Source organism: Volvox carteri (genome assembly GCF_000143455.1).
Source record: "Volvox carteri f. nagariensis unplaced genomic scaffold VOLCAscaffold_52, whole genome shotgun sequence".
In the NCBI taxonomy this organism is placed as follows: domain Eukaryota; kingdom Viridiplantae; phylum Chlorophyta; class Chlorophyceae; order Chlamydomonadales; family Volvocaceae; genus Volvox; species Volvox carteri.
In genome coordinates, this window is record NW_003307595.1 from 733,605 (window position 1) to 741,712 (window position 8,108).

The window sequence follows — 8,108 nt, forward strand, 5'->3', positions numbered from 1 at the left end:
CGCCCCCTCACCTCCCCCTCCCCTTCACCTCCCCCGCCCCCTCACCTCCCCCTCCCTCCCCTCCTCCCCCTGGGGCCCCCTCACCGCTGAGCTGCTCCATGTCCCTGAAGCGCTTGGCGGGGGGAATGGCCGTGTACTTGATTCCCCCCGCGTACGGCTCCTCCTCGTTCTCCAGGTGCAGGTACGCCTGACCCCCCAGCGGGTGGGTGGAGCTGCGAGTGAGGTCCTTGTAGATGGAGCTGATCTGAGGGGCGGGGAGGGGGACGGAGAGAGGGAGGGAGGGAGGGAGGGAGAGAGGGAGAGAGGGAGAGAGGGAGGGAAAGAGAGAAAAAGAGGTTAACGCTGGTGTGGGAAGGCAGCTGGGGTAGGAGTGGGTGTGCCGTACATGCCACAGGGCCCACCAACCTCACGGCCCAGTGGCCCCAGTGAGGCCCGCCTCCCCCCTTTCCCCCCGTGGAAAACCCCTCTCCCGCACCCTAACCACAAACATACACGCGCACACACACACACACACACACACAGCGCACCTGCTCCGAGATGTGTTTGAAGGCCGCACTGAAGAGGTCCTGTCTCTGTGTTCGAACCCGGTTGAACTCCTCCGCGGCGCTGGTGGCCTCCGCCTGAGCCGCGTGGAGGGCGGCCAGCTGTGTTGATGTGGGTAGGGGGGGACGGGGGAACCGGGGGGTTGTAGGAATTGGGCTCAGGGATTATGTGTGTGCATGAGGGGGGCGGGGTGTGAGGTGGGGCCGGGCGAGACAGGGCTGGGTTTGTGAGGTGGAGGTGGAGGTGGAGGTGGGGTTGGGGGTGGTGGGGAAACAGGAAGAGGGCGACGACCGAGCGGCGGCAGTGTTGATGTTGTTACAGGGTGGTTAAGCTTCACCAGTGGCCTCCTTCCGGAGGCAGTTCCCTGCTCTCCCCTGCTAGAGGGGCACCCTAATCCATTCACCCCATCCGACTTCAGAGTGTACTCTTTGAGTTCGGCAACTCACCACCAGCATCCAACCAAATCTAGCGGATCAACGGCGCGTCAACCTAGTTCCTGGTCAGCTCGCAGTGTTATGGAGGAGAACGAAAAAATGAAACCGACAACCCCTTTCCCCATCTTCCCCCCCCAACACCCGCACCTGTTCCCTCTCGCGCTCCTTGACAGCGCCGTACTGCTCCACCGCCCGCATGTTGGGAGCCGCCTTGTCCAGCTCAGACTGCAGTGCGGTGATGCGGTCTCGGAGCTCCGAAACCACACGCTCGCGCTCACGGGCGGTTTCGGCGGCCAATTGCTGCCTGTGGCGGGTGTTGGTGCACATGGCGGCATATCGCAGTCGGAACGGGGGAGGGGGAAGGGGGGGTTGTGTGGGTATGTCATAGCACCGAGCACGAACAAGAGTGCATTCTTAAATGTGGTTCATTTTTTATCTGTTATAATTATTTATAAGGGATATATCAATAAATCATGGACTTGAGGGGCTGCATAGACAAGTACTGGTGGACTCCCCCTCCCACCCCTCGCCCCCCCCTTCCCTACCGAGACCATAAGACGCTACTCCCCTCCCTTCCCATTCGTCTTTCCTTTCGCCCTCACTCTCCCACTCACCCACTCCCAGTTCCGCAAGAATGCGGGGGAGTCCGTCAAAGCCCCGGGGCCATCGCACACACACACATGACTAACAACGGCACCCCGCCCTAGCCCCCTCAAACCCACCTGCTAAGACGGGACGTGTCCAGCTGCCGTACAAGCTCCGACATGGCGGATGCCAGAGCACGAGTCGAGGGAGGGCCTTCGCCGCTGCTGCCGCCGGCGCCGCTGCCGCCGCCAGCTGAGCCCTCCGCCGTGGCGGTCTCGCCCCCATCCTCGCCGCCGCCGATGCCCGCTACGAGCGCATCCAGGTCAATAAACGCGCCACCGCCCCGGGCGGTAGCTCCCGCCTCCTGGTCCGCCATCTCCTCGTCTTCATCCTCCTCGTCGTCCTCCGATTCGGTCGTTCGACGTTTACGGGGCAGCTTGACCTGCCGGGTCGGGTTCGAAACACCATTTTTAAATGTATTCATTTAACATTTACTAAAAGCCGTGAGAAAAGCGGCAAGCGGGAGCGCCTGCGGGTGCGGCACCGGTGGGCCTGACAAGCCGATGATATAACAAATATAAAGGGGGAATTACACTCGCCGCAGCCGCAGCCGCAGCCGCAGGCGCTCCCCCCTTTTCTCTCCCCCAACACACACGTTCCGCTACCCGGATAGGTAGGTGGCGACCTTACCGCGCACCTTCCCTCTCATCACCCCCATCCCCCCATCCCCAACCCACCTGTTCGAGTCGTGCCGAATTCACCACGTCCAGCATTCTGGTGGCTCTGTCCTCCACCGCCAGCCCCGCGCGACTGGCTCCGCGCCGCAGCTCCGCAGTGCGCCGTACAAGGTCGGAGGCGGACCGCTGCAACTCGGCAATACGCTCCTCCTCCGCCGCCACCTGCCGCCACGCGGGAAAACAACGACGGCAACAATACCCAACAGCCAACGGTAACGACCACGGTTGCAGTGGCAACGGCAACGACAGCAGTAGTGTTAGTGTTAGTGTTAGTGTTAGTAGTAGTAGTAGGAGTAGGAGTAGGAGTAGGGGGAGGAGGAGCAATAGTCGCAGTTGGGGGCGACGGCAGCCGCAACAGAATGGTGGATACAGCTAGGGTAGGGTCCGGTGGGTTCCGAAGGTAAGGGGGACCGACCACTCCCCCCGGAGGACCGACGCCGCCACAGACCAACAGCAGTGCGGACGGCAGCGGGATCAGCCGCGGGTGGCGGCAGCCGGGGTAAGGAGTAAGCCGCAAGATGACAAACGACAAACCAGCTACCACAAACCAGTCAGTCAGCCCCACCTTCAGGGTCCCTTAGCCCAGACCACCACCACCACCATTACCACCACCACCATTACCACCACCACCAATACCACCACCACCAATACCACCACCACCACCACCCCTTCCCCCTCCACACCTTGTTCCTGAGATCGTCCATCTTGTCCGTCAGGGCCTTCACCTCCACCTCCACATCCGCCGTCGCAGCCTGCGCCGCCGCCGCCTCCTTCTCCAGCACCGCCTGACGGGCCGAGTGCTCCGACAGCTCCTCCGCCGCGTCCTTGGCGGCGGTCCGCAGCTTGGCCAGCAGCGACCGCTCGTACTCGAGCTGAGACTCCGTGTGTGTGCGCTGCGGAAAGAAGGAAAGAAAAAAAGAGGGAAAGAAGGAAAGAAGGAAATTTTCACGCGAGCTGCTAGAGCAGAACGGCTAGGGCAGAAGGGCCCAGACGGCCACGGCACGCGACACCCCCCCCTCACAACCACACCCCCCTCAGAACATCCTCCCTGCGGAAGGGGGGAACAGAAGGGATCTGGGGGAAAGATCCTCCCTAGGAACCCCTCTCCTACTAACTCCCCCTTACTACCCCACTAACCCCCCCTTACCTCCCGACTTCGTCAATTGACTTTGTTTTTTGTGATTTCTGACTTTGTTCTGTGTCTTTCCCCTCCTCCCCTCCGTCCTCCTCACCCCCTCGCCCTCCCCCCTCCCCATCACACACACATACATACACACACATACACACACATACACACACATACACACACATACACACGCATACACACACATACACACATACACGTACACATGCATACACACATACGCACACATACATACATACACGCACACACATACACATACACATACACATATACACACATACACACACGCCACCTCACCCTCTGTGTGAGTTCCCTTCTCCGTTCCTGCACACTGGCCTCAAAGCTGGCATGCCGCTCCTCCCAGTCCCGGATGGAGCTGACCCCCACCCGACGGGAGAAGTCCGCCATGACGCGGTCGGTCACGCGGTTGATGGCGTCAGTCAGCCGCTGCAGGGAGGCCCCGGGGCACGGGGGGAAATGGGAACTGTGTAAAAGAGTTTGGGTGATGGGAGCTGTGTAAAAGAGTGGGTGAGGATGTGCGAGCGAGGGAGTGCGAGAGAGGGAGTGTGTTTCGCAGGGGAATCGAGTTGGATTGTGTTTAGGTAAACTGATGTAAAGAGGTTCAGGGGAAGAAGTCCCTACATGCAGAACTTTATATTGAAACAAGTATCAGTTAGTGTGAATGTACGTATGTATGTATGTACGTATGTATGTATGTGTGGATGTGTTTTGGGAGAGGATTTGTGTGCTTGGGGGGTTGTGCGCGGGTATGATGACGGACACCACCGCTTGTGTGTGTGGGGGGGGGAGCCCGGCAGATATCGGAATGCTCCCCCCTCCCCCCCTGGACAGCATCAACTACATTCCCGACCAGCTTCCCGACACCCCCTCACAACCAACACAAATTTCATCTCTTCACGAGCCTTCATGCCTCTTCATGAGCACATACATACATACACACACATACATACATACATACATGCACACATGTCCCACCTGAATCTTCCCTGCCCGCGCCTCCATCCGCGTCTGCAGCTGCTGTACCTCGGGGGCCTTACGGTCCGCCTCCGCCTCGGCTCGCTCAGCCTGGGCCAGCAGACCCGCGGCCCGGCTGCCGGACTCCTGAAACACACATCCACAGGTACGTACAAACATACATATTTAATATACTATATTTAATATAATATGTATTCATGCACATTATATGCATGCATGCAAGGTGTCAGACTGCAGTGCGGCGGTGATACTTCTACCTGGGTCGCACAGGCGCATTGGCCTTTAAACTCCCATTGTTTTAACTTTCTTACCAAGTGGTGGTGAGGTGTGTCCCGCTGCTGGAACAGCGAGACCTCTGGTTTTTCCCCCACCCACCCCGGGCAATCCCTGGGATTGCCACAATGCGGCGGTCCCTGGTTTTGTCGCTGCTGGCCCCGGGTGGGTCGCCCGGGTGGCCCTTGGCTTCCTTTGCTCCTCCCCTCCAAGCCCCACCCCGCAGCCAGCACGCCCGCTCCGGCCCCCATAGCACAGCACAGCACAGCACAGCATACCTTGGCATCTGCCTCCGCGTACTTGATCTTGCTGTTCAGCGCCCCCATCTCCCCCGCCAGCACCTGCTCCGCCTCCGTCAGGCTGCGGGAGGTGGGCAGTCGCTCCAGGGAGGCCAGCACCTCCTCCAGCTCCCTGCGGAGGCGAGTCAGCTCGCCCTCGTCCCAGCGAGCACCTCGAGCCTCGGGGGGAGCACTGCCGCCTTTCGGGGGGGGGGGCCGGAGGGGGAAAGAGAGGGGGAGGGGGAAAAGGGGGATGGAGGGGGGATTCATATCTTTTCATATGCAAGATAGAAAGAACGTCCTGTCAACGCCCAGACGGACGGACGGACGGACGGACGGACGGGTGTGAGGGAGTTGTCGGCGGGTGTGAGGGAGGAAGAGGATGACTGCATGCAACCGCGGTGGAGGGGGGGGGAAAGGGGGTGGAGGGGTCCGACCGGAAGCAGGTGGGGTAGATGTGCGTGGGTCCGGCGTGTGTGTGTGTACATATTTTGGACAAACGGAATACGATCGCGAAAAAAACAAGGGCGAGCCGTACAGCAAGGTAGGCAGCAGCGTACCGAAGCCAAAACACAACTCCTTGCAGCACCCCCTCCCAAACCCCCCAAACTCCCCCAACCCCCCTCCCAACCCCCGACTACCCCCCAGTCCCCCCCTCCCCCCCCACCTGTCATAGTTCCCCTCTTGGCGATGAGGGTGCCCTGCAGGGTCACCACCTTGAGCCGCTGACCTCCGAACGCCAGATCCCGGGCGTGGTCCTCATCCTCACAGATGACCGTGTCGCTGCATCACATCACATGGCATGACATGACAACATAGGCGAAGGTAGAGGGGCGCCAATGCACACAACATATACACACGCACGCACACACATACACGCATACGTATACACACACATACATACAGGCACAAGGGCCATGAGGGCCACCCACCCACGCACTTACCGGCCCTGTCTCTTCACTATGCCACATACCCGCGCACCTGCGTCTTATCGCCCGCACCAGCACCCACAAACACCACCACCACACCCCAAGCCTTACCCCCCCCTCCCCCCCCTAACAACCCCCTTCCCCCCCTCCTGTAGGGGCCCCCTCCACCTCCTACCCATTTCGAACACACGTACCCCAATGCGAACTGAAAAGCCCGCTCCATGCGGCGGTCGGGTATGTCCAACAGATCAATGGCCAACTTGGCTCCGGGACCCAACTGCCGTAACCGCTCATTCACGGGTTTCACCTGTTGCAGTACACACACGCACACGCACTCGCTGAGCGAAGCGGGTTATGGAAGGACGGAACAGGGAGGTGGTCTGGCGGGGAATCCCTTTGGGATTATGGGAGGTTGTGTGTGTGCGAGGGGGGGGAGGAAAGGTGTGTGTGTGTGGGGGGGAGGGGTGCGTGTGTGGGGTGGGAAGGGGGTGTGTGGGGGGTGAGGTAGGAGTGTATGTGGGTAGTGGGGGTGTGTGCGGGGGGGGTGGGGGAAGGTAAAGATGCATGTTTGCAGTTGGTGTTGTGAGGGCCCACGGGGAGCATTCGGGAGGTCGAGGTGCGTGGAAAAGGAAATCCAAGCACACAGCAGACAGCAACCAGGAAGGAAAGGAAGGAAAGCCGTACAGGACGTACAGGCAGTTATCCGGCAGGGTAGGGGGACGAAAGCTTGCTCCTGATTCCGGTCCCCTACCTCCCACCCCACCGTCCGTCCTCCCCACGAGCACCCCCGCATAAAACGCACATACATACATACATGCACGCAAACACGCGCGGGTATACGCACACACACATACACATCCGTCCGCCCGTCCGTCCGTCAACCGACAATTGCCGTACTCACTTTTAGGAAGTCTAATGGCAGGAAATTCATGGTGGGCTTCTTCTCGTCACGGAGGATCTTCGAGGGGGAGAGAGAGAGAGGGGATGGTGAGGAGTGGAATGTTTGAAAATGGAAGGTACGGGTTAGCTGAATGTGTGCCAACATACACACACACACACACACACTCCTTTCCCCCTCCTTGAACTTCCCTCCTCTCCAAAACCCCTCCCTCACCTGGCCCCCTGCACCCATCGGTACGCCCCGAACGCCACTACATACATACACACATTCTCTTCTCTTTTCCCCCTCCACACCCTTACAAACCCCCCTCCCCTCCCCTCCTCTCCCCGCTTTTCCCCATCCAAAACACCTACCTACCTGCCTACCTACACACCTACATACCTACACACGCACCTGGATGCACTGCGAGGCGGTTGCCTCATTGTTAACCACCACACTGTCCAGGTCCCTCTGCATCGCCACCGACAAGGCCAACTGATAACGACTCTGAATGGGCTTAGCCAGGGTAACCAACTTGCCGTACACGGTGCCTGGGGAAGAAGAGGGCAGGAGGAAAATACGAGACCGTTGAGAGCTGACGACGAGATGGACGAACAGACCCAAGGGCCCCACCCCACCCCACCCCACCCCAAGTCACTACTGGTCCGCAACTTCAAAAAAATATTCCTGATGCAGTAGCTGAAGTATCCGTCTAGCTCTCGTATCTGCTGCTATCGTCTGTGGTTCGTCGTAACCCACTCCCAACCCCCAACTCCCACTCTCACTCCCCCCACCCACCCCAACTCCAGCCCCCACCCCACCCTCACCCCACCCACCCACCCGGAAAGCGCTGTTTGAGTCTCTCCGCCATCTCCGATATTTCCCGATCCCTCCGGCTCTGGTTGCGGTCCATCCGTATGTTCTCCAGAGCCCGTTCCAGGCGCTCCTGGTCGAGTTGGAGCCGCTGACGGGCGGCACTGGGGAGGTGGGCGGGGGTGGGGGGAGAAGAGTGGGGGAGGGAAGTGTTGTGTGAGTGTGTGTGTGTGTATGTATGAGTGTGTATGAGTGTGTGCGTGTAGAGAGAGGTTGGGACCGGGGTGCTGGTGGATTCACGGGACGTCGCCCACCCAGCTACCACTACCACTAATACCACTAATACTACCGCTACCTCCTTCAATATTAGATATTCCTAATGCAGCACTTATCGTCTCCTGAGCTATCCGTCTATCTCTGGTATCTTCTTCATTCGCCCATGGTTCGTCTTTACCCCTAAACGCCGTCATTGTTTTAAAAAGGTTCAATCTCCCGG

At 59.5% G+C, this 8,108-nt stretch overlaps 1 protein-coding gene across 1 annotated transcript in view; it reads right to left on the reverse strand.

Annotated features, from left to right (window-relative positions):
- smc1 (structural maintenance of chromosomes protein 1) overlaps positions 1-8,108 on the reverse strand; it is a gene marked incomplete at both ends in the record, with an annotated part of 15,767 nt that overhangs the window by 917 nt on the left and 6,742 nt on the right. The window contains 14 exons of the mRNA XM_002955526.1: positions 85-244; positions 528-644; positions 1,125-1,281; positions 1,700-2,004; positions 2,300-2,461; positions 2,983-3,192; positions 3,741-3,890; positions 4,440-4,565; positions 4,991-5,190; positions 5,658-5,773; positions 6,114-6,226; positions 6,821-6,877; positions 7,214-7,350; positions 7,640-7,776. Coding sequence (XP_002955572.1) covers positions 85-244; positions 528-644; positions 1,125-1,281; positions 1,700-2,004; positions 2,300-2,461; positions 2,983-3,192; positions 3,741-3,890; positions 4,440-4,565; positions 4,991-5,190; positions 5,658-5,773; positions 6,114-6,226; positions 6,821-6,877; positions 7,214-7,350; positions 7,640-7,776 — 2,147 coding nt within the window. The remainder of the gene's footprint in view (positions 1-84; positions 245-527; positions 645-1,124; positions 1,282-1,699; positions 2,005-2,299; positions 2,462-2,982; positions 3,193-3,740; positions 3,891-4,439; positions 4,566-4,990; positions 5,191-5,657; positions 5,774-6,113; positions 6,227-6,820; positions 6,878-7,213; positions 7,351-7,639; positions 7,777-8,108) is intronic.